At 43.0% G+C, this 24,245-nt stretch overlaps 2 protein-coding genes and 1 non-coding gene across 3 annotated transcripts; 1 reads left to right on the forward strand and 2 right to left on the reverse strand.

The window, feature by feature from the left end:
- Positions 1-1,454: 1,454 nt before the first annotated feature.
- Positions 1,455-5,500, reverse strand: LOC124044133 (60S ribosomal protein L24). The gene is made up of 6 exons (XM_046363616.1): positions 5,425-5,500; positions 5,226-5,301; positions 4,658-4,768; positions 3,973-4,109; positions 3,517-3,580; positions 1,455-1,581 (listed from the first exon to the last, which is right to left on the reverse strand). The coding sequence occupies exons 1-6, from the start codon at positions 5,427-5,429 to the stop codon at positions 1,501-1,503; spliced, it is 474 nt and encodes a 157-aa protein (XP_046219572.1). The 5' UTR covers positions 5,430-5,500; the 3' UTR covers positions 1,455-1,500.
- Positions 4,341-4,521, reverse strand: LOC124048790. The gene has a single exon (XR_006841307.1). It is a non-coding gene; the product is annotated as a small nucleolar RNA SNORA23 (small nucleolar RNA).
- Positions 5,501-6,000: 500 nt separating the features above from the next.
- On the forward strand, positions 6,001-16,575 carry LOC124044139 (centrosomal protein of 97 kDa-like). The gene is made up of 11 exons (XM_046363629.1): positions 6,001-6,441; positions 7,113-7,255; positions 7,966-8,124; positions 8,217-8,318; positions 9,868-9,981; positions 10,103-10,269; positions 10,699-10,863; positions 11,199-11,359; positions 11,483-12,170; positions 15,007-15,082; positions 15,162-16,575. The coding sequence occupies exons 1-11, from the start codon at positions 6,408-6,410 to the stop codon at positions 15,651-15,653; spliced, it is 2,301 nt and encodes a 766-aa protein (XP_046219585.1). The 5' UTR covers positions 6,001-6,407; the 3' UTR covers positions 15,654-16,575.
- Positions 16,576-24,245: the final 7,670 nt, after the last annotated feature.

Raw genomic sequence — 24,245 nt, forward strand, 5'->3', positions numbered from 1 at the left:
TTTTTCTTCAGTATTACTTGAATGCCTTGTTGCATTGTTTAAGAATGTTTGTATGTTTGCTATGTTAGGGTAATTGTGGAGTCACTACAATGTTGATCCATCCTCAGTTCTCCCATCACAGCCATTGAACTCTAGCCTTTTTAAAATCACCAATGGCTTCCCTAAGCAGTTTCCTTCCTGTCCTGCAGCTCAGTTCAGGGGGACATCATCCACAGCCCAATTATTAACTTACAGCAACCATGCTTAAAGATATATTCAATGTCTGATTTGTTACCCATCTACCAATCACTGCCCTTTGAGGGTTTCAAAAAGCTCCCTGGTCTTTAGTTTAATTTGTGCTTTAAAAGTCAAGGGAGGGGGTGAATACTTGTGCAACAACTACATTTGTTTTATTTAATAAAAAGTGTAGAATTTGCTTTTCACCTTGACATGAGTACTGTGTAGATCAATGACAAAATTACAATTAAGGCCATTTCAAGCCCACTTTGTAACAAAATGTGAAAATGTTCCAAGGGGGTGTTGACTTTCTATAGGCACTGTTTGTATTGGCCCTGTAGTCAAGGTCCTTGTCTCCTATTGGTTAGTTCTCAGTAATTGGGAGATGCATAATGTGTTAAATGTAACTAGTGTAGACGAGAACACATGCTATCAATCCTACACATTGGAAATAGTTATCCTGATAGACGATGCAATAACTGGCAAACTACATTGTCCATAATGCACACAACCTGTAATAACTGAACATGAACTTAGTGTATTTGTAATGGTATGCTCTTGTATTAACTATTTGGGGTGGCAGGGTAGCCTAGTGGTTAGAGCGTTGCAGGTTCAAACCCCCGAGCTGACAAGGTACAAATCTGTCGTTCTGCCCCTGAACAGGCAGTTAAACCCCCTGTTCCTAGGCCGTCATTGAAAATAAGAATGTTCTTTAACTGACTTGCCTAGTTAAATAAAGGTTAAAAAAAATAAAAACTACTTGAATTCAATCTTGGCATATTCTGCAGCAGTGTTTTTCTTGTTATTCTTGCAGATTGCTTGGAGAGGGAGTATGCAGGCTCAGATTTCAAAACATGGTTTTGACCTATCTTGGCATTGACTATTGAGGTTTGGATAGTGCAACTTGGCACAAGGGTGGAACAAATGGCCATGCCTCTGAATAAATTACTGGTTTGACATGATCTTTATGTAGTCCCCATTGATTGGTCCACCTTCGTATGCACATTACATTTTTATTCAAGTCACTGAGTCAAAATCGCTAGGAGGAAGAAACCAGAATCCAAGGGGAGGCACATCTTCTGGTTGTACCAGGTGAAAGATTGGAGTCCTATAACCAACTAACCAGACTGTTGACCACTAGCAAGGAAGGACAGTTCAGGGTGCATGACCAAATCAGGTCAGACAATTGTCAATTCCACAAATCCAGAAAACAAAAGCACTGACAAACACCAAACATCTTTGATTACCAAGAATGTTTATTCACAATCAACAAAGCCAAAAGCTTTAGCGTTTGCCACCAACGCGAGGCGCATTGACCTTCATTTGCTTTGCCACCTTGGGTTTGGGTGCAGCCTTGGCAGGTGCCTACATAGGGAGACAAAGTACAGATTAGACAAAGTACTAATAACCCTTTTAAAACAGATGTGGTATATTTATTACCTGTAAAAACTATAAGGTAATGCTGATGACCCCCTTTTAAACAGCCCCTTTATCACTTCTTGCAGGTACACCCTTTTATATATAGTGGGTTACTGGCAAATTGGGAGGGGTGGTGTTAAACCATGGGGCTATTTGCACTTCAAATGTATTAAACAATGGAAGTGTTAATGAATTTATCTGAAAAAGCAGAAACATTCAGACCTGATATCTGTATTTTGGTTACAGGTATTATATTGTTGGTTTTGGATTGTAATATTACGTAATTGTTTATTCTATTTACTTTCTTTTGTAGTCTTATGTTTTGCTTTAATGTATAGATGCGGCTTATTCAATAGCTAATGGGGATCCAAATAAACTAAACTATTTTGGTTACAGAAAATGTAGGAATCATTAGGTCTTTAGGTGGCTTTTAATGTACCTTGTTTTTTACTCCCTATTAGAGAACGACATGGGTTTTTAAGTGCTAATGTCGATGTTGGGGGTCAAGGAGGCTATTGTATGCTGATAATAAATATAATTACATTTGAACATTTTGATGAGACATTTTCCGAAACCGCTATGTATGCATAAAATCAATTACACAACCATACAATCAATTTGACTTTTAATAAACAGTAATAATTTTGGCATAGACCAACTCGCAATACAGGTGAATTCATGTTCAATAGGACTTTGTGAATGCACTGAGCAAATTTTGGGCTGATTTCATTAGTTTATGGGACTACAGATGACAAAATATATGTTTCCCTTTCATTTGGGACCATGAGACCTACTGATCAACATTTTTATAGAAATAGCCCATTTTCTTTTATAAAAAATCTCTGTAAGAGAGACGACGCCACTTGTGTCAAGTAACCAGGCATTCTGGTAATGGAAAGACACGTGATTTTGCCAACATTTGGTGACAATCATCTTTGAAATTAGCATATTTTGCATTATTGATTGCATATTAGCTATCACAAATAAAGTTCTAGGATAGTGAACTGACGTTATTTTCACAGCTAGCTCTATGAATGGTGTTTAGCTAGCAAGCTACCAGTATGTTGCCTTATAAAGCCCTGCAGCCTGTACGGACATTGTTTTGCAGTAACAGTAAATACATTTCTACATTCCGTGTGGCATTATTCATGTGCTACATTTATATGCAGCAAGCAGCTCAGAGGTTCCTTGAGAACATGAGTGGCGCCAGCTTGCAGGAGTTTCACACGAGGCAAGTACACTTGCTATTAAGGGGAAAGGCCGACACAAGGGCCGATACACTAGGAAAGGCGAATATCGGCCAAAGATAAATCGACCCGACCAATATCTCTCTACCCCCCTATTGCTTTTAGACAAAAAAAGCAGATATAAAAATGCACGTATGGTAAAAATATCAAGATTTCGGGCTATATGAATGGGATATAACTGACACCTTTGGACTCTCCAATAGGAATCTAATGTAGTTCCTTACCACAGTGCTAGTTTTTTTCTTTACAGCTCTTGATAAACCACTTGGTTCCATTAAAATTCCAAGCTTAAATAAACCATGTGAGACATTTCTGCCAGAGGCTGAGGTGACTAAAAGCAGCAATGTAAACTAAAGATATTGCAGCGCGATCCAAGAGGATGCAATTGTGAGTGGCCCCTTCACTCTCCTGCAAAATGATAGCTGAATGACAACTGCTGAGGATACTGCAGAGCATGTTGCTACATGCTTGCTTGCTGAAGTGGGTCCAAAACTGACCATTTTTACTTTGTGAGTCTACCTTCAGTGTGAAAATGTAGATTCCACATTAAAACCTTGCTGTGTTTTATAAACGCAGGTCATAATGGTTTTACTTTCTGACCAATCAGATTCACACATGGCTATATTAATCTTACCTTAGCACCGGCAGCAGAGGGTTTCTTGGTTGTCTGCTTTGCCTTCTTGGCCTCCTTGGCAGCTCTAGTAACAAAAGAATGATAGAAATTAGGCCAATGCCACACATCCAAAAAACAACAAGACAGGAGTCCACAGACTGCAGAAATAACACATCGACTGACTAGAGTAATAAAACGCCATTATTGCATATGCAAGGCTAAAAAACCAAGACTGATAATTCACTGTTGAATTTTAAAAATACAATAACTACAGTACCACAGGAAAGTCAAGTGTCACAGTGTGAACAGCTAGCTATTTGCTCTTCACAGAGCCAACTCTGACAACACTAAATTGTTAAACACTATACAATAGTTCACTATAGCAGTAAACAATTCACTTTCTTTGGCACCAAAATGGCAGCTATTGACATCTAAAGCCAAGTTTCTGGTAAAGCATGGTTTTGGTGAGGTCCTCACCTGATGGCCTGCTCACGCTGGGCCTTGCGGACCTCAGGCTTCTGGTTCCTCTTGGCCATGATCTCAGCCAGGGAGGCGCCGGTGATGGCCCTCTGGAACTTCACGGCACGGCGTGTGCGCTTCTTTGTCACCTCTTCCTGTTAGGACAGGGAACAGCACGGCCACATTCAGGATCAAGTATGGGCAGTTTGGTAGTGTTAGGTTATTAGCAGGTACAACACAGGAGAAAACATTGCATTTTAAGTAGCACTCATGTAGCTGAACTAGTCCAATAAGAATGCTCATTAACACTATAGTTTTGTGCCAAAGGAACAGTAACAACCACGCAGGTGTACTGCATTACTGCAAACCCCTTTCTCACATATAAGGTTTGTAGGAGAGTATGGAGGCTGGCCAGTGGTAAGGAGTCAGAGACGTCACAGAGCCAGTACTATGATCTCCAGTGGCTCTATGGCCGCAGGTATGTGGAGTGAGCACTGCCGTACAAGCTATAGGACACAGCCTGGCAACAGCACATAACGCAGATGGCAACCACGCACACCTTCCCACCCACAGCCAAAAACAAAGGCACACCAAAACACACCGTGTCAAAACTTAGGTTGTATAACTGAATCACAAGGTAAACACTCACAGTAGCCACCACTTGTCAGCATTTGAGGGGAAATTATGCACCAGAGGTACTTACAGACTGGCCCTTCTTGTGCTTGCGCCTGTACAGCACAGTCCAGTTGATCTGTCTGGGGTTCCTCTTGGCCAGGAAGGCAGACTCACACTTAGCATTCAGGAACTGGAAAACCTGGGTGGGGGTGTAAACTATACATGAGTGAGATATTTGACAGTTATTTGGCATGTTGACATGCCCATGTCTAGTTGTAATATTGTTATAGCTGCAGTGGAGAAAGGTTTTGACGAGGTGGTATACAGCTACGACCGGAAGTGACTTTTTCGTAGTAAGTTATGAGAATTACTGTAGAAGGTTATGAGAATTAAGTTAACGTTAGGAAAACGGTTACCTAAAATGCACTCAACCTACTACGAAAAGTCACTTCCGGTCGTAGTTTTACTCCTTGTCACAACAATGAATACATTGCATAGCAGCGTCTGTCCAAGAACCAAGTACACACTCAATGAACAGTTCTACTGTAACAATTTTAATAGAATGTCAGCCATGGCTTATTGCAACCAACCATGATAAAACAAAATTAACTAAGTGGCATTAGAGGAAGGAAAAGAGTAGACCTAGGGTGCAGTACCTTCCCATCTATTCTGGCGTATCGGACACCATGGCCGGGGTATATTTTGTACCCACTGAAACTGCACAGCTCGACCCTGTAGCGGAATAATATAAATCATTAGAAGATAAACGTGTCATTCTGTATACTAGCGCATTTTTAGCACTAAAACGGTTATTTTAAAGCTTTGATGGCAATAGATATTATTCCGTAAACTCACTTCATGATGGTTGAGGGGGGACACAAAACCGGAAAGAAAGATGTCGGAAACGGAAACGAAGTTACAGGTAGGATTTCTTCATTATTATCTATTATTATTTTTTCCCACTTATTTTTTTCGACATAGCATGTATTTTTTCCCTTACATTTCAGTCAGAAGCATTATTTGGATTTTGAAATATAAATGTTGTTCATGCAATGTAGTTGACCAATAAGCAACTCGATCGGTTGATTGGCGTTGACACAGCGGGAAGTGTGGCCTTGATTTTTTTTTATTTGCATTATTATTTTTTGTTATTGTTATTATTTACATTTTGAGGGATACAAATTTAAATGTGTTACAAAAATCTATACATCCTTCTTAAAAATGTTTTACATAAAACGTCACAAACAGATAAACACAAAACGTTACAGGGTTTTACGTTCCAAGAAATTAGAAAGCTTAATTAAGAGTTTCATTTGATTTCAGTAACTTCTTATTCTTACAGAGCATTCCATTTAATGCGTCAAAGTAATTATTTAAGTCCAACTTTAAAAAAAGATTTAATACCGTTTTTTTTTTTTCAAAAACAAAAAGGAAAGCCATTTGTTAGTTTCTCTAGCCCTTGAGGTATGGCCTTGATAGAAAGGCTAACGAAAGGAACCAATCAAAAAATGAACAAAAGTAAGAGATATACTTGATCAGTATACACTTTGAAAATAGCATCTTGATTCCAGTCCTTTCATATTGGAATTGCTATCAGCTGTAAATATATTGAAGTCTATTTCCCCCGGGGAATCGACAACAGTGACGCGCTGCGGTAAAGCATGTTTGTAGTCTTTTTGAAATCAAGCATAGTGGTCCTTTATGGCGAACGGATTTTTTTTGTACTACATATTCCGGTAAATTCTTAATCGTTTTTTATGTTGTACTGACTGACAAGACAGTTGTGCGCTGGGAACCAGGCTAGCGAATTTTGTGCATTATCGTATATTCTTCGCAGAATGGGAATATCAGATGTAACATTTGACACAACTGGTGAGTGAGTGCATGACCGCTCCCTTTCTGATGTTCGACTTTGTAGGTCAACGATTTAGCGAACATAGCTATAACGTTTCTTTCAAATGATTGGCTTTATCCTACGTTAGCTAGATAACTAGCTGGAGCTACTTACTGTCTGTAACTACCTATCCTGTCCTCATTCCAGCTAATGTGGTCATCTCATAGTCCATAGTCATGCTTACAGGACTAATGTAGAGCCAACAGATCACAATGGCCCAATTGATTAATGTTTTCAGTTGGGCCATGCTGCATTGGATATGTGAAAAAATATTTTCATTGTCTGAACAAGAGTCCCAAGGTATCATGCTCGATTTTCACAACCATGTCTCCAATCCCACTGCTTTATCAGCTACTCAATCAACAGAGTGAATATGAATTAATCATCATCCCTCAGACTATAGTAGACCCAGTATGAATAAACTGCATAATGGTGATCAACAGAAGTTCTCCAAGACTGCTTGCATGTTTCAGTTGGCTCCCTGTCTGTATAGTAGATTTATAAGCTTGCCTCCCTAGTTGCCGTTGAGAGGCTGATATTGTTTCTATGCATCGTTCATGTTCATGGTGATACTATCAACATGTGCATAATAGATTATACATTCATCCATCCACTCCCATGTTTATGGTTCTCCCGGTTTCCCCTTCAGGTCCTGTGGTGGACTTGTCAGCCCAGGGTCTGCAGAAGCTGGAGCCCAGTTTCACCTGCTCTGATGAAACGCACACGCTCATCCTGGACCGGAACCACATCATGAAACTAGACCATTTGGAGAGGAGCCAAGGCCTCCAACAGGTAGGCTCACTGTGAGGTCTTGGTGGACTGTATATTCTTTAGATTAGGTTTTACTTTGTGTTTGCTCCCGTGTGCTGGTAAGGGCACAGATGACAGACAGGTAGGATTCCAGTTGAAGGGGTTTAATAATGCTGAAGAGGCACAGGCACAGAACAGCACCGCACAGTGTATGTAGTATGGATTGGCTAAGGCACTTAGTGGTCTGTCAACTTTATTCAACCAAAGTGTGTGTGGAATATCAACAAGGACACACACTGGTCTTGGCTAACACAATGAAAGCTAACTGGTGGGAAGAAACATGGATGGCTGGAACTTTCTCTCGAGCTGATCTTCTTTGAGCTGAAGATTGCACAGCATGCACTACTCTACTTCACCGGTGGGCGGAGCTACAGCTCTGATATGATGAACTAACATTACTGATATGATTAACTACATACATCACAGCCTTTCACGCACTCCCTCTTACTGGGTACTGTTACTTGATTGTTTGTGTGACTACATTTGCATTTCCACCAAGGCACATTAGATGGAATATGTTCAACTTAACTGTTGAACATGGTTGAATTCCTTATCTAATTTGTAAAATGGGCATTTACTACTTCTATATGTTGTTGCAAACTTGCAATGTACCACATTGGGTTGGATTAGTTCCATCCATATTGTTTTGTTGTCTCATCCTGCCTCTCTTTCCTGTTTTCTTTGCTGTGCAGTTATCTGTTGTTGGAAACCGCCTGGTGCGAATGATGGGTGTGTGTCGTCTGACCGAGCTGAGAGTTCTGAACCTGCCCAATAACAGTATTGGCTATATTGAAGGGCTGAGAGACCTGCCACACCTGGAGTGGCTCAACTTGGCAGGCAACAACATCAAGGTGAGGTGAAAAAAGTGGACAAGGTACTCCCTCTATATTTGTGTACATTTTGTCTCCTGATCATGCAATCTGGATGTCCACTTTTCTCTCAGGTCATTGAGCAGCTCAACAACTGTGTGGCTCTCCAACACTTGGACCTGTCTGATAACAACATCTCCAACATTGGTGATGTTACCAAGCTGTTAGCCCTGAAGGTGAGAACAGGTCTTGCCTCTTGGCTTTTCAGAATTATGGGGATTCAGATAGAATTCTGGAGCAGTAAGAAGGAGAGTTTAAACCTGTCTAGGGCTGGGGAACCCCTCGCCAACCCAACAGCCAATAAAATTGCAGGGAGCCAAATACAAATCAACAGAAATCTCATAAATCAAATTACAAGTATTAGGCACCATTTTAAAGATAAAATTCTCATTAATCCAGCCACAGTGTCTGACTTTTAAAAAGAAATGCTTTACAGCGAAAGCTCCACAAACGATTGTTAGGTCACCTCCAACTCACAGAAAAACCAAGCCATTTTTCCAGCCAAAGAGAGGAGTCACAAAAAGCACAAATAGAGATAAAATTAATCACTAACCTTTGATGATCTTCATCAGATGACACTCATAGGACTTCATGTTACACAACACATGTATGTTTTGTTCGGTAAAGTTCATATTTATATCCAAAAATCGTATTTTACATTGGCGTGTTAGATTCAGTAGTTCCAAAACATGCAGTGATATTGCAGAGAGCCATATGAATTCACAGAAATACTCATAATAAATGTTGATGAAAATACAGCTATTATACATGAATCTTTAGATGCACTTCTCCTTAATGCAACCGCTATGTCAGATTTGAAAAAAACTTTACGGAAAAAGTATAATCTGAGAACAGCACTCGGAACCCAAACCAGCCAGAGAAATATCCGCCATGTTGGGTAGTCAACATTATTCATAAAAAGCATTATAAATAATCCCTTACCTTTGATCTTCATCAGAATGCACTCCCAGGAATCGCAGTTCCACAATAAATGCTTGTTTTGTTCGATAATGTCCATTTATGTCCAATAGCCTCTTTTGTTAGGGCGTTTGGTAAACAATCCAAAAGCGCGATCTGGTCCATTCGGACGACGCGTTCAAAAAGTTATATTACAGGGCAAAGAAACTTGTCAAACTAAGCATAGAATCAATCTTTAGGATGTTTTTATCATAAAAGTTCAATATTGTTCCAACCAGAGAATTCCATTGTCTGTAGAATTGCACTGGAATGAGAGCAACACCTCAAGTGAAAGCGTGTGACTGAGAACGAGGCTGTAGGCAGACCCCTTAGTAAAACATCTCCCATCCGGCCCCCCTTCACATGAGCAGCCTAAAACCACGTTCTAAAGATGGCTGACATCTAGTGGAAGCCGTAGGAAGTGAAAAATTACCCATATCCCACTGTGTATTCGATAGGGGTGAGTTTAAAAACTACAAACTTCAGATTTCCCACTTCCTGTCTGGTTTTTTTTTCTCAGGTTTTTGCCTGCCATATGAGTTCTGTTTATACTCAGACATCATTCCAACAGTTTTAGAAACTTGAGAGTGTTTTCTATCCAATACTACTAATAATAATATGCATATATTACATGCATATATTAGCATCTGGGACTGAGTAGGAGGCAGTTCACACTATTCATCCAAAAGTGAAAATGCTGCCCCCTATCCCAAACAAGTTAAGTAATTGGTTGTGGTGTTGATTGACTGGCTGCCATTTCTCTTGCAGACCCTTCTCCTCCATGGAAATAACATTACGACGCTGCAGACCATTCCCACTCATTTGCCCATCCATCTGTCCATCCTCTCCCTGGCAGAGAATGAAATTCGAGACCTCAATGAAGTAAAGACCCTTCCTTTTTGTTCCTTTGCACTCTCACCTGCTCAGCTTTTACAACAATCTCTCTCCTAGTTCTCTCTCACCTGCTTGTCTCTTTCTTTCTCTCTCTCTCTGCCTCCCACAGGTCTCCTACCTGGCACCCCTCCATGACCTGGAACAGCTCTCCATTATGACTAACCCCTGCACCATGGTAACACCCTCGTTGCCTGGATACGACTACCGGCCGTACATCATGAGCTGGTGTCTGAATCTCAAGATCCTGGATGGATATGTGGTGTCTCAGAAAGAAGGGTGAGACTAGTTCCAGAACTCACAAATGCCAGCTAGGCATGGGAAGGGGGGTAGGCAGGGATTGAGATTTAGGGTTTCCCTATTGCCCGAGGAAGTGACTTGAGCAGTTGCACAAGTTGAGCCTGCTCTAAGATAATAACCAAAATGCAAAGAATTCCAGTAGTCTGGTCTTTCTGGTTCCTCCTGTTTGTAGGTGAAAATAGCTACTTAACATTTGTGCAAGTGATTATAATCTTTGGGCAATCAAAAAATACTCCTGACTTGCCCAAAGGGGCGAGAGCCTTTCAGACCATAATGTCAATCCCTTGGTAGGGAAATGGACTTGTGACTGCAAAGTTGCCGGGTCGTATTATCCAGTTATACCATCCAAGTGTTGAGTGATGGTCACTCTTGTTGCTGGTGATTAATGTCTCTAACGTCTGATCTCAGGTTGAAGGCAGAGTGGCTGTACAGCCAGGGCAAAGGTCGATCATACCGGCCAGGTCAACACATGCAGCTGGTCCAGTACTTAGCCACCGTGTGCCCTTTGACCTCCACGACAGCCCTGGAGACCGCGGAGGATGCCAAGCTGGAGAAGATCCTCAGCAAGCAGAGGTAGGAGAATGCATTCACAAAAAGTTTGTTGGCATCACAGTCCATCACATAGGTAGTGGATGTGTTCTCCTCCCTGTGATCACATGGAAAAAGTGCCAAATATAAATCCTACCCATTGTTAGAATCCATTTGACATTAAACTGGATCTATCTGTGGCTTTTCTGCTTAGTTTTCGTCATTTACCTTGCGGTACCTTGAAGTTATCTTTTAACCAGATGAGAAATATGAAGTAGATGAGACAGCTTGCACAATCATTGAAATGACTGTTTAATTACTCTCTCCTTTGTATCACATTAGTTAACCAGGGGACCTGTGTGTGTGTGTAATATATACAGGTTCCACCAGAGGCAGCTCCTGCAGCAGACCCAGGGGGGCTTTCCCAGCCCTCCCCGCCCCACCCAACTGGATGTGGAGACTCAAAGCCCCCGCCATGTGCCTCTAATAGAGGAAGACAGAACCACAACGCCTTTGACTGCTCCATCAGCCAGACAGACAGGTGGAGGACATGAACTCTACCTGTGTTTGTGTTTCTCTCAATTCTGTAACTCGTCAATCAATCCCCATGTGTGTCTGGTGTGTAAATCTAATCTCTTCTTTGTGTGTGTGTGCATATGTTCAGAGCTAGCGACGGTGCAGGTGAACACCTGGCTAGGCTGCGACCCCTCCCAGGTGGCCTCCCCTCCTCTCCATAGCCTCAGGGGTGTGGAGGAGCGCCTCTACCTGGAGGACGTCCAGAGCCAGACAGATGAAGACAAACTCAACGGCAGCCTGCTCTCCTCCGAGTCCACCTTCCTCCTAGTCACCTCTGAACCCCCCCGCTCCGACAGCGAGGATGAGATGGAGACGTTTGAGCACGACTCGCTGGTACCCGAACACCCCATTCATCCCAAAAAGACATTTGCTGAAAAGACCCTACAGGCACCCTTGGGGAAAGGGAGTGAGAGCCAGAAGGAGAGAGAAAGGGTGTCAGGTGACAGCCACCTCACCTGTACCTTAACCTCAACTGCCGGTCTACCTATGATGGGAGATGACCAATCACAGACCAATGACAGCGCTCTGCTCCAGGGAGCATACTCAAACTGCAATGCTGTAGAGGTGAGGGCAGGGTCTAAGCAGGAAGATAAAGCATTGGTGAGATGTGATGGGCTGGGTCGCTGTGAGGCAGACAGGGCAGCAGTCAGGATCCAGGCATGGTGGAGGGGAATGTGGACTCGGCGCTGCCACCCGCTGGCCAAAGAGGTGCGGTGTGAGATCCGCCTGCGCAGGATGCAGGAGCACATAGTCTTCCTTTCTGGAGAGTTTGAGAGGTATGGAACAGACCCCAATAAATCCAAGGGCTGTGTTCCTATTCTCTACTCTTTTCCAGAAGGGTGCTCTCATTCACTCCCCTCTCATGCATTAAAAAGCATTGGATTGCTGCGTACATGCCTGATGGGAGTTTCCACCATATTCCTTTCACCAGTCCATTCCTTTCAAATTCATGAGGGGCAGTGTACGAGTGCACACTCAAGGAGAAGGGCAGAGAATTGGAGTTTAGACACTGTTCTCCAGTCCTGGTCCACAAAGTGTGCAGACTTCACCAGTTTCAATCAGTCCACTAGTAATAATGTATTAAATTTGTAAATTGATTTTAATTACAAAACAAATCTTAAAGCTCATAGAATAAAATATAAACTGCTACTAGTTTTAAAGCCCTCAATTAGTTGGATCATGTCTGTTGGCACTGGGCTTGAACACAACCAGGCAAGTTGTGATTGTGCATGAGGTATTACCAATGTCATATGTGCATGGTTCATTACTATGTCTGGATGGTGTTGTCTAAAAGGCATTTGTTTATAGACTTGCTGGTGAGCTAGATAAGAAACTGGCAAGAATATCTCCATACAAAACTTAAATTCCCATTTAAAAATCGCAGATATTTAGCCTTTTGTAAGGAGTGCACAAAGCGTGGTCTTTGGCCATGCTCCAGAATATGGCTATAGCCATTGGAATGTTGGAAGCCATGTTCTCCTGCAACAGAGTGCCATTTTTTATGTACAGTTGAAGTCGGAAGTTTACATACAAATGTATTTTATGTAAGTTTAAATGAAACTTCCGACTTCAACTGTATCTACAGTGGGGCAAAAAAGTATTTAGTCAGCCACCAATTGTGCAAGTTCTCCCACTTAAAAAGATGAGGCCTGTAATTTTCATCATAGGTACACTTCAACTATGACAGACAAAATGAAAAAAAGAAATCAAGAAAATCACATTGTAGGATTTTTTTAAATGAATTTATTTGTAAATTATGGTGGAAAATATGGTGGAACTTGCACAATTGGTGCTGACTAAATACTTTTTTTGCCCCACTGTATGTATATACAGTTGAGGTTGGAAGTTTACGTACACCTTTGCCAAATACATTTAAACTCAGTTTTTCCACAATTCCTGCCATTTAATCCTAGTAAAAATTCCGTTAGGTCAGTTAGGATCACCACTTTATTTTAAGAATGTGAAATGTCAGAATAGAGAATGATTTATCAGCTTTTATTTCTTTAATCACATTCCCAGTGGGTCAGAAGTTTACATGCACTCAATTAGTATTTGGTAGCATTGCCTTTAAATTGTTTAACTTGGGTCTAACATTTCGGGTAGCCTTCCATAAGCTTCCCACAATAAGTTGGGTGCATTTTTGTCCCATTTCTCCTGACAGAGATGGTGTAACTGAGTCAGGTTTGTAGGCCTCCTTGCTCGCACATGCTTTTTCAGTTCTGCCCACAAATTTTCTATAGGATTGAGGGCACTTGATGGCCACTCCAATACCTTGACTTTGTTGTCCTTAAGCCATTTTGCCACAACTTTGGAGGTATGCTTGGTGTCATCGTCCATTTGGAAGACCCATTTGCGACCAAGATTTAACTTCCTGACTGATGTCTAGAGATGTTGCTTCAATATATCCACATAATTTTCTGTCCTCATGATGCCATCTATTTTGTGAAGTGCACCAGTCCCTCCTGCAGCAAAGCACCCCCACAACATGATGCTGCCACCCCCGTGCTTCACGGTTGGGATGGTGTTCTTCGGCTTGCAAGCATCCCCCTTTATCCTCCAAACATAACAATGGTCATTATGGCCAAACAGTTCTATTTCATCAGACCAGAGGACATTTCTCCAAAAAGTACAATCTTTGTCCCCATGTGCAGTTGCAAACCATTGTCTCAATTTTTTTTTATGGCGGTTTTGGAGCAGTGGCTTATTCCTGGCTGAGCGGCCTTTCAGGTTATGTCGATATAGGACTTGTTTTACTGTGGATATAGATACTGGATATTTTGTACCTGTTTCCTCCAGCATCTTCACAAGGTCCTTTGCTGTTGCTCTGAGATTGATTTGCACTTTTCTCACCAAAGTACGTTCATCTCTAGGAGACGGAACGCATCTCCTTCCTGAGCTGTATGACAGCTGCGTGGTCCCATGGTGTTTATACTTGCGTACTATTGTTTGTACAATACCTTCAGGCGTTTGGAAATTGCTCCCAAGGATGAACCAGACCACAATTCTTATACTTGTGTACTATTGTTTGTACAGCTGAACGTGGTACCTTCAGGCGTTTGGAAATTGCTCCCAAGGATGAACCAGACTTGTGGAGGTCTACAATTATTTTCTGAGGTCTTGTCTGATTTATTTAGATTTTCCCATGATGTCAAGCAAAGCGGTCCTAATTTTGAAGGTAGGCCTTGCAATACATCCACAGGTACACTTCCAATTGACTCAAATGATGTCAATTAGCCTATCGGAAGCTTCTAAAGCTATGACATCCTTTTTGGGAATTTTGATACAGTGAATTATAAGTGAAATAAGCGGTCTGTAAACAATTGTTGGAAAAATGACTTGTCATGCACAAGGTAGATGTCCTAACCGACTTGCCAAAACTACAGTTTGTTAACAAAACATTTGTGGAGTGGTTGAAAAACAAGTTTTAATGATTCCAACCTAAGTGTATATAAACTTTTGACTTCAACTAACTAGCTAGCTCTTTCAACACTTCTGTTGGCACACCCAGATAAGTCTGAAGGATGAAGGTATCTAGCTCTTTCTGTTGAAGATCACATATCAGACAAGTATGTCAAATTCTTCCAAAGAATACTCTGTTGTTTGTGTGTTCAGAGTGAGGCAGCAGCATGAAGAGGAGAGGTTGAAGAGACTGGTACAGGAGGAGGCTGTGAGGTTTCTATGGAGGCAGGTCAGTGATGAATAAGCTCATGCATTAAATGTAAATGCACATACACACCCTTTCTCACTCCTTCTCCCCATCTCTGCAGCTTCAGTCCATGCAGCAGTGGCAGTGTTCTGTAGAGGGGCAGCTGGCCAGCGTGACTCAGGCCGGGTCATCTCTTGCTCCAGCCCTGACCTCCGGGCTCTGTGACCTCCCAGCTCTTCGACTCCCCCTACCTCTGGACTCCAGCACTGCAAACCCAGCCTGTACAGTCCTCTCCTTCCCAGACTCGGGGTTCCAGTCAACAGATGAACTGCAGGCGGGGCAGGAAGACACTTTCCTGAGCTGTGGGACGGGCGACTCTCTGGGGGGGTTCCTGGCTACTTGTGGTGGGGGGAACAGTCAGGACTGCAGTCTGCTGGAGCAGTACCTGTCCTCCGTGCAACAGAGAGAGGAGGAGGCAGAGGGGGGTGCCAGCGACAGAACAGGCACACCACAGCCGCCCTCACCTGCCGAAACAGCACAGCCTGACTCCCCCACTCAGAACACAGGAGACAGACACAGAGCAGCAACACACACACTGGAAAGTCCAATTTGAAGTGCCTGTCCTGCTCCTAGTCTTCTGGGATTGGCTTAGAGACTGCCCATAAACTCAGTCCATCTGTGCTGATGAATGTTATTGATGGCTCTAACAGCGCCTCATAGACCTTACTGACTAACATCCATATAGCGAGTGGCATATGGACTCACGAATGTGTATACATTCATATAGCCTGGATGACTTTTCTCATTTTGACTTTAAATCTCTTGGACTGCTGCTAGCCTGGAGACCTGACTGTTCCTGCATTCAATAATGCTTTGTTGGTTGCCATGATTTGTCAGTCCAAGGACAATTAGGCTAATGCTTGACTTACATTCGGGAGACGTGGGAACGATATAGTCCCAGCTTCCGACACCTTGAGTTTTTCCGTACACGGCAGACATGCAATTTAGACCGGTGCTAAAAATGTTAATCCCTGACATGCCCCAACATTAAGTGATAGCACGTCCGGTGACAGGATTCTCCAGGACAATCGGATAGAAAGACATCCCACGGTACTCAGTAACCCTTTCCTTGACCTCACTGAAACTATAAATAACCTTAATTAACCTAAGCCTATTTTCTAAACCTAACCTTAATTCATTTCGACCCCTGTGCCTATAAGTCTTTGTTCTGCTGGTTGAATCTACACTTCCTTTAAGTGTAAGTATTAAGTCCATCTACCCTCCAACTTTGGTCATCTGCAACTTCCCTGTCTGTCATGCTCATGCAGTGGTGGAAAAATTACCCAGTTGTCATACTTGAGTAAAAGTAAAAATACCTTTTTTATAGAAAATGACTGGAGTGAAAGTCGCCGAGTAAAATTCTACTTGAGTAAAAGTCTAGAAGTATTTGGTTTTAAATATACTTAAGTATCAAAAGTACAAGTATAAATAATTTCAAATTCCTTATATTAAGCAAACCAGATCATAATTGTATTTTCTTTTTACGGATAGCCAGGGACATGCTCCAACACTTAGACATCCTTTACAAACGAAGCATGTGTTTCGGAAGTCTGCCAGATCAGAGGCAGTAGGGATGACCAGGGATGTTCTCTTGAGAAGTGCGAGAATTAGACTATTTTCCTGTCCTGCTAAGTTTTCAAAATATAATGAGTACTTTTGGGTGTTCAAGGAAAATGTATGGAGTAAAAAGTACATAACTTTCTTTCGGGAATGTAGTGAAGTAAAGTTGTAAAAAATATAAATAGTAAAGTATAGATAACCAAAAAAACTAAGTAGTACTTTCAAGTATTTTTTTTTTTTTACTTAAGTACTTTACACCCTGTGCTAACGTTATGTTATCTGTATTTAATCCCTATTTATTTATCCATCACATAATGGTATTTATGTCCTTTTCCCTCTTATTCTCTGTTTCACAGACCACAACCCTCCTAAAGCCCATTCCAAACCCTAAACCTTCATTACCCAAAATCTATCAAACCATCCTCTCTGCCTTTTCTGTATAAATAAATATCAAAACATTATGCATTCTCACCGATAACCCACAGTGGCAATATAACCCAGCAGTCATTAACGCTATACATAATTTATAAGGCTGTCAGTGTTTATCAGTTAACTTTTAGTAATTTAAGTGCACTTTTAAAAAAAATAGTGCATTGATGACCTGACGCATGAAAGAAAGTCATGACTGGGCTGATGGAAACATGAATTGCTCTTAAAATTGTGTAAATGCCAACAGACAACTTGTTTGCTTGACATTTTGTGTCTAAAATTAATTATGTGAGAAATGGCATCACGTGATATGTTTTGTGGTCCTCCCACTACAACTCGGGAAAGCTTGCAGTTTATTAGGTTACAAATTAAATAAATTATGAACATCACAGGGTGGTGAGCTTTATACTCCTTTCCGATAAATATTGAGTCTTATTCTGGTGACATGATGATCGATGCTTGGCTGCCATTTAACAAATACAAATAATATTGCGTCCATAATGATCAATGTATACTGAACAAAAATATAAACGCAACATTAAAAGAAATGTTCTATTCCCACAAAAAGTGTATTTCTCTCAAATTTGTTTACATCCAAGTTATTGAGCATTTGTCTTTTGCCAAAATATGCCACACCTGTCAGGTGGATGGATTATCAAGAAGCTGATTAAACAGCATGATCATTACACAGGTGCACCTTGTGCTGGAGACAAAATGCCACAGATGTCTCAAGTTTTCAAGAAGCGTGCAATTGGCATGCTGACTAGAGGAATGTCTACCAGAGCTGTTGCCAGAGAATTGAATGTTCATTTATCTACTGTTTGCCGTCTGAAAACAATTTTTGAGAATTTGGCAGTAAGTCCAACCGGCCACACAACTGTAACCATGCCAGCCCAGAACCTCCACATCCAGTTTCTTCACTTGCAGGATCGTCTGAGAACAGCCATCCGGACAGCTGATGAACCTGAGGAGTATTTCCGTCTATAATAAAACCATTTTGTGGGGAAAACTCATTCTGATTGGCTGGGCCTGGCTCCCCAGTTGGTGGGTCTATGCTCTCCCAGGCCAGTGGGAGGGGGAACCTGAAAACCAGCTGTTGTTGGCAGAGGTTTGCAACTCTCCAAGCTCGTCATCAAGCTCGAGACCCTGGGTCTCGACCCCACCCTGTGCAACTGGGTACTGGACGGGCCGCCCCCAAGTGGTGAGGGTAGGCATCTCCACCCCGCTGATCCTCAACACTGGGGCCCCACAAGGGTGCGTTCTGAGCCCTCTCCTGTACTCCCTGTTCACCCACGACTGCGTGGCCACGCACGCCTCCAACTCAATCATCAAGTTTGCGGACGACACAACAGTGGTAGGCTTGATTACCAACAACGACGAGACGGCCTACAGGGAGGAGGTGAGGGCCCTCGGAGTGTGGTGTCAGGAAAATAACCTCACACTCAACGCCAACAAAACTAAGGAGATGATTGTGGACTTCAGGAAACAGCAGAGAGAACACCCCCCTATCCACATCGATGGAACAGTAGCGGAGAGGGTAGTACGTTTTAAATTCCTCAGCGTACACATCACAGACAAACTGAATTGGTCCACCCACACAGACAGCATCGTGAAGAAGGCACAGCAGCGCCTCTTCAACCTCAGGAGGCTGAAGAAATTTGGCTTGTCACCAAAAGCACACAAACTTCTACAGATGCACAATCGAGAGCATCCTGTCGTGCTGTATCACCGCCTGGAACGGCAACTGCTCCGCCCACAACCGTAAGGCTCTCCAGAGGATAGTGAGGACTGCACAACGCATCACCGGGGGCAAACTACCTGCCCTCCAGGACACCTACACCACCCGATGTCACAGGAAGGCCATAAAGATCATCAAGGACAACAACCACCCGAGCCACTGCCTGTTCACCCTGCTATCATCCAGAAGGCGAGGTCAGTACAGGTGCATCAAAGCTGGGACCGAGAGACTGAAAAACAACTTCTATCTCAAGGCCATCAGACTGTTAAACAGCCACCACTAACATTGAGTGGCTGCGGCCAACACACTGACTCAACTCCAGCCACTTTAATAATGGGAATTGATGTAAAATATATCACTAGCCACTTTAAACAATGCTACCTAATATAATGTTTACATACCCTACATTATTCATCTCATATGTATACGTATATACTGTATCCTATATCATCTACTGCATCCTTATGTAATACATGTATCACTAGCCACTAACTATGCCACTTTGTTTACATACTCATCTCATATGTATATACTGCACTCAATACCATCTACATGTATCTTGCCTATGCCGCTCTGTACCATCACTCATTCATATATCTTTATGTACATATTCTTTATCCCCTTACACTTGTCTATAAGGTAGTAGTTTTGGAATTGTTAGCTAGATTACTTGTTGGTTATTACTGCATTGTCGGAACTAGAAGCACAAGCATTTCGCTACACTCGCATTAACATCTGCTAACCATGTGTTTGTGAAAAATAAAATTTAATTTGATTTATTTTTGCTCTATTAACCAATTTCCCAAAACTCCTGCCCTTGTAAACCTGCTGATTAGAAGGTCCTGTATAGATTATATTTTCAACCAGCAACTATCAGAAATAACATTGCTACATTTTTGTCACACTTTTACAGTGTTAGTTTCATCAGCTATTGTACAATATGACACCAAACAAAGAAGAAAATGACTTGACGGCACTGGGCCTTTAACTCTGCTTTTAGTTTTTGGATAACTGCAGTCCAAGTTCAAGCGGGTGTGTACCTCTTGCTGCTGCTTGTGTAGCTGTTCCAATCATTGCTTAGAAATTAACAATTGAAACCAATCATTGCCAGCTAGTCATTAATGTCATCCACGACAACAACATAATGTACAGGTACATATAGTGAATTCAAGTGTGCGTCTCATTCATTCATCATGGAATAAAGTAAGGAATATGGGCATGTGTAATACTGATCTGTTGGGGAAATAATTAGCTAAATATCAACATAACTGATGTCCTCAGTGGTGTTGGAAGCAGAGAGGAACGCTTTCCCAACGCCGTCCTTGCTCTAAAAAAATGGTCAGGACCAATTTATAAATAAAATGCTGTTGGAATAAGAGTGTGTAAGTAAACAGAGGCGAGATGTAACATAAGTGAATACAATTAATAGGTCATTGATGTCCTCTTCAGATGTTGAAAACATTTGGTAATGTGACAGAGGTCAGATATTTTCCTTTAGTTTTCCTTAAGTCCACCAACAGTAGTTAGGGTCCGTCAACAGTGACAAATCAAATTTCAATAGCTCTTTAACCATTACTCCTAAAACTTTCAAAACTGGTTCTAGCTAATCCGATGGCATAGACACACATTGCGCACACTTGTTTTTGTCGGTTTACACTACACACTATTTAAAATGATTTATTTTAATTTTTGAAATTCAATAGTGCCTTGGTCATGTGACCCACACACCTCAAACAAGGTTCATAATGTAAACTCAGTGGGCCTACACATTGGGCAGCACAACCTTTTGTTTGTCCATTTTCATCTCACAATTTTACATTAATTTGGTCAACTTTCTAATTTCAATAGCTTCTTGGTCATGTGACCTACTGGACTCGAACAAGGTTCAGAATATCCACTAACTACCCTTCTATATTGCACACCCTTTAGTTTGTCCATTTATCTCATGCATGAATTACATGAATTTTTCAACGTTTTACATTTCAATAGTTCCCTGGTCATGTGACCTACAAGCCTCAAACTACTTTCAGAATATCCACTGACTAGCCTTATACATGGCACACCCTTTTGTTTGTCCTTTTTCATCTCACACGATTTTACATTAATTGCCTGCTCTGTTGTTCTTAACTGACTTGCCTAGTTAAAAAGGTTAAATAAATAAAAAATTATTCAAGTCCCAACTCCACGGCCCCCCGTGTCCGGCCGCCCCTGCTCGGACTCTTGAGTGCCTCCCGCCTTGATGGAGGCCCCCTCGTGCACCTGGTGACCCTTTGACTTCCACAGTGAGTCCAAACCTGACACAGTCCCACTAGAGGACGACCCGGGCGGATGGGCGACCACCACCTAGCCCACTACCTATCTACGCCTTCTACCCTCCTGCCTGGGCTCTGTCACACTCTGTGTCTGGCCTCTGGCCCTTCTGTGTCCACCTGGTAAACCATAAGTAAAGAAGGAGGATGGTGGAGGAAAACGTCTTCCGTCCCTGACAAAAGCTTGGATCGAGGGTTGACTTTCAATAGATCGCAGTGAGTGAGCTGTTCTGCTACGTACGAAACCCTGACCCAGAATCAGGTTGTCTATGAGTGATTCATCACCAGGTTCCCCACAAACATGCAGTGTGCATCAGGAGATCACTAAAGGCTCTACTCACCTGCCAAAAGAAGCAGGCTATCCCGGGACAAGTGAAGATCCGCGGCGCTACGGTATCGTTACATTTAGGGGGGATTCTGACTTAGAGGCGTTCAGTCATAATCCCACAGATGATAGCCTTGCACCATTGGCTCCTCAGTCAAGCACATACACCAAATGTGCTTGGGTGATTTGAGTGCGACCGCAACAGGTGGGTATGCTCCTTTGAATTTCGTCAAGTTGACATTCGGTGATCCGTGCCCAGTGGGAACCTAGGCTTCTTCCGTCCGATTTATGGGTCTGAAGCAAATCAATGGGTGTCGATGATACTACCCACATCAGATGTAGGCTTCCCTCCCCAGACAAGCTGGAGATACCTCTCCCTACTTCGTAGGGCATGATCCAGATCCTTGCAATGCCCTATCACTGCGGGGCCAATGGGTTTAGTCTCCGCCTCGAGTCTAGGGAGCGTAGAGGAGACCTCCCCACCTACAATGTGTGGTGTCCCGCACTCAGGCAAGCCTGAGGCCTGGTAGTGTCAGCTAATGGTAAGACACATGCCATCTCCACAACATGCTCCAAAGAGAGTGGAGGAGAGGTCCCATATAGAATGTGTGGAGTCCCGCACCCAGGCGGACCTGAGACTTGGCAGTGTCCATAACTGCTAAGCACATTCTATCTCCATTAAGTGCTCCACTGTTAGCGGGTCCAGCCAAAGCCAGCATTTGATTCAAACCTTCGCAGTTTAGAGTTAGCTAAGTATACAGGGGACGCGTGTTTAAACGTTTCACCACAGCCGCTCTGTGATCAGACTGATGTCAGTAGTACACTTTCATCAGCCGTCTCCCCCTCCCAGCCAAAGCCAGGGATGTGTTCATTCTCTGATTGGCTTCCTGTCCAAGTCAGGAGTCATTTACAATAGCTCCGCAGCAAATCGTTGAGTCTGGTGGAACCGCCCTCACATTTTCATGCTTGACCGAAAGCCCCATATTCCAGGACCAACTGCCGCCTTCCGTTAACGATCAACAGCCGTCACCAACTGCAGGACTTTCTTTGCGTACGGACTAGGACCGAGGTAACTCCAGTTTGGTTTGCATCGTTAGCGACACTGAAAACAGGTGACATACAGGGAGGGATTGGAAGAGCCCTGCTAGAGGGCTACCTCATTATCTCCCTTACTAACGCTAAGGACTACTTAAGAGAGTCATTGTTACTCCCGCCGCTTACCTGCGCTTCATTGAATTTCTTCACTTTGACATTCAGAGCACTAGGCAGAAATCACATCTCGTCAACACCCACCTCAGGCCTTTGGGATGTTTTGTTTTAATTAAACAGTCGGATTCCCCTGATCCACACCAGTTCTCCTAGCTGCTAGGCGCCAGCCGAGGTGACCCGCCGGAGACCCAGCGTAAACGTGGCCGGCAAGCGCCGTAGCTGGGGAGATCCGTGAGAAGGGCCCAGCACGCGTCCAGAGTCGCCGCCGGACCCAACCACTCACCGGTCCACCTTCGGCCTCCCGGCGCACGCAACCCCTTGCGTGACCACGCACGAGAGCCCCCGAGATGGGCCGCCCAACAAACTTCCAACGGTGGCGAGAGGAGGGTGACGGAGCGACAGATGAAAATGGACATTCTGAACCTTGTTTGATTCCAGTAGGTCACATCCTGTAATAATCTAATGATTGTGTCATGATATTAGGGCCAGCAGAAAATGGTCAAACACATCCTGATCCAGAGACCCATCTTCCAGCTGTCAGAGAGACTGGCCTACTCCCACAGCCTTAAGCAGGCCAAAGCCCTTCCAGCAGATCTGTCTTTTGATCACACCTACTGTATGCTGTTTGGCCCCACCTCACATATTTCTTTAACTCCCTGCTCTCCTGTGTGGGTGTGTGAGAGTGTTTTACGGAACATACAGTGTACAGGTGTGTGTGTGTAAACCTAAAAGTAAGAGTCGGTGTCCTATTTGCACAGGTGAGGTTCCGGTGGTCTAACTGAACTACACGTCCCTATCGTTGGAGAGCCCGTTTGACTACAACCAGGTGGAGGGGTATGTGAGGGAGACACTGCTCCTCTTGCGCCGGGCCATCTCCACCCAGCGGTCCATCCTCTACCTTCCACAACATTGGCCTCCTCTCCTTCCAACACCCCAGGTGGGCTAATGGTATAGTCTAGAAATTATACAGTATAGACATTTGGGATCATTGTTTCAGGTGATGGATAGCAAAAGAAAAGTCATTTGGAAAAAGTAGATTTCCACAATTCTGATATGCTCCCAAAACAGTGATTAGTTAGTGAGATGCACAAGGCGTGGAACGTTTTGATCCCCATTGGGATCTCGTTGTAGTAGTGTTTGTGTCTACTACACTGCACAGACTAAGTTACTGACGCAGTATAGCTGTCAACAAGACTATAGCAATGGGTTAAGTTTGAAAGTGAAGAGAAATATTTAATTAGTTTGAGGTCCAGAGATCATTTGAAAATGTAACGTCTTTACTTTGTCTCATCACCTTCAGGATGAAGTTCTAAAGGAACTTTGTCACTGCCAGAGTGCTCTGGACTCTCTCCAATGTGTGCAATTTTACTTACTCCTTATAAAGCCCTTTTGTAACTGGTTGGTTGTAACACTACTACACTACTAAACACAATTTGTGTTTCCAGGGGCTGGACATCAGTAAATGTCTGGTGTCTGCCAGCCAGCAGAGAGACAAGGCAGAACAGGCCCTTCTGTTGTCTAGCAACCCCACCGGAAAACAGGGGGTGGCAGAGGAGATGGGAGAGGTAACTGAGG

The sequence above is a fragment of the Oncorhynchus gorbuscha genome, linkage group LG01 (genome assembly GCF_021184085.1).
Source record: "Oncorhynchus gorbuscha isolate QuinsamMale2020 ecotype Even-year linkage group LG01, OgorEven_v1.0, whole genome shotgun sequence".
NCBI classification, from domain to species: domain Eukaryota; kingdom Metazoa; phylum Chordata; class Actinopteri; order Salmoniformes; family Salmonidae; genus Oncorhynchus; species Oncorhynchus gorbuscha.

What these genes read in the sequence shown, in the direction of transcription:
- LOC124044133 (XM_046363616.1), bottom strand. An exon ending in CAGCGTGAGCAGGCCATCAG is followed by an intron (nt 3,581 to 3,972) that starts GTGAGGACCTCA and finishes TTTTGTTACTAG; the next exon opens with AGCTGCCAAGGAGGCCAAGA. An exon ending in CCTCTGCTGCCGGTGCTAAG is followed by an intron (nt 1,582 to 3,516) that starts GTAAGATTAATA and finishes CTCCCTATGTAG; the next exon opens with GCACCTGCCAAGGCTGCACC.
- LOC124044139 (XM_046363629.1), top strand. Translation starts at nt 6,408, where the DNA reads ATGGGAATATCAGATGTAACATTTGACACAACTG. An exon ending in CCAAGCTGTTAGCCCTGAAG is followed by an intron (nt 8,319 to 9,867) that starts GTGAGAACAGGT and finishes TTTCTCTTGCAG; the next exon opens with ACCCTTCTCCTCCATGGAAA. An exon ending in AAATTCGAGACCTCAATGAA is followed by an intron (nt 9,982 to 10,102) that starts GTAAAGACCCTT and finishes TGCCTCCCACAG; the next exon opens with GTCTCCTACCTGGCACCCCT.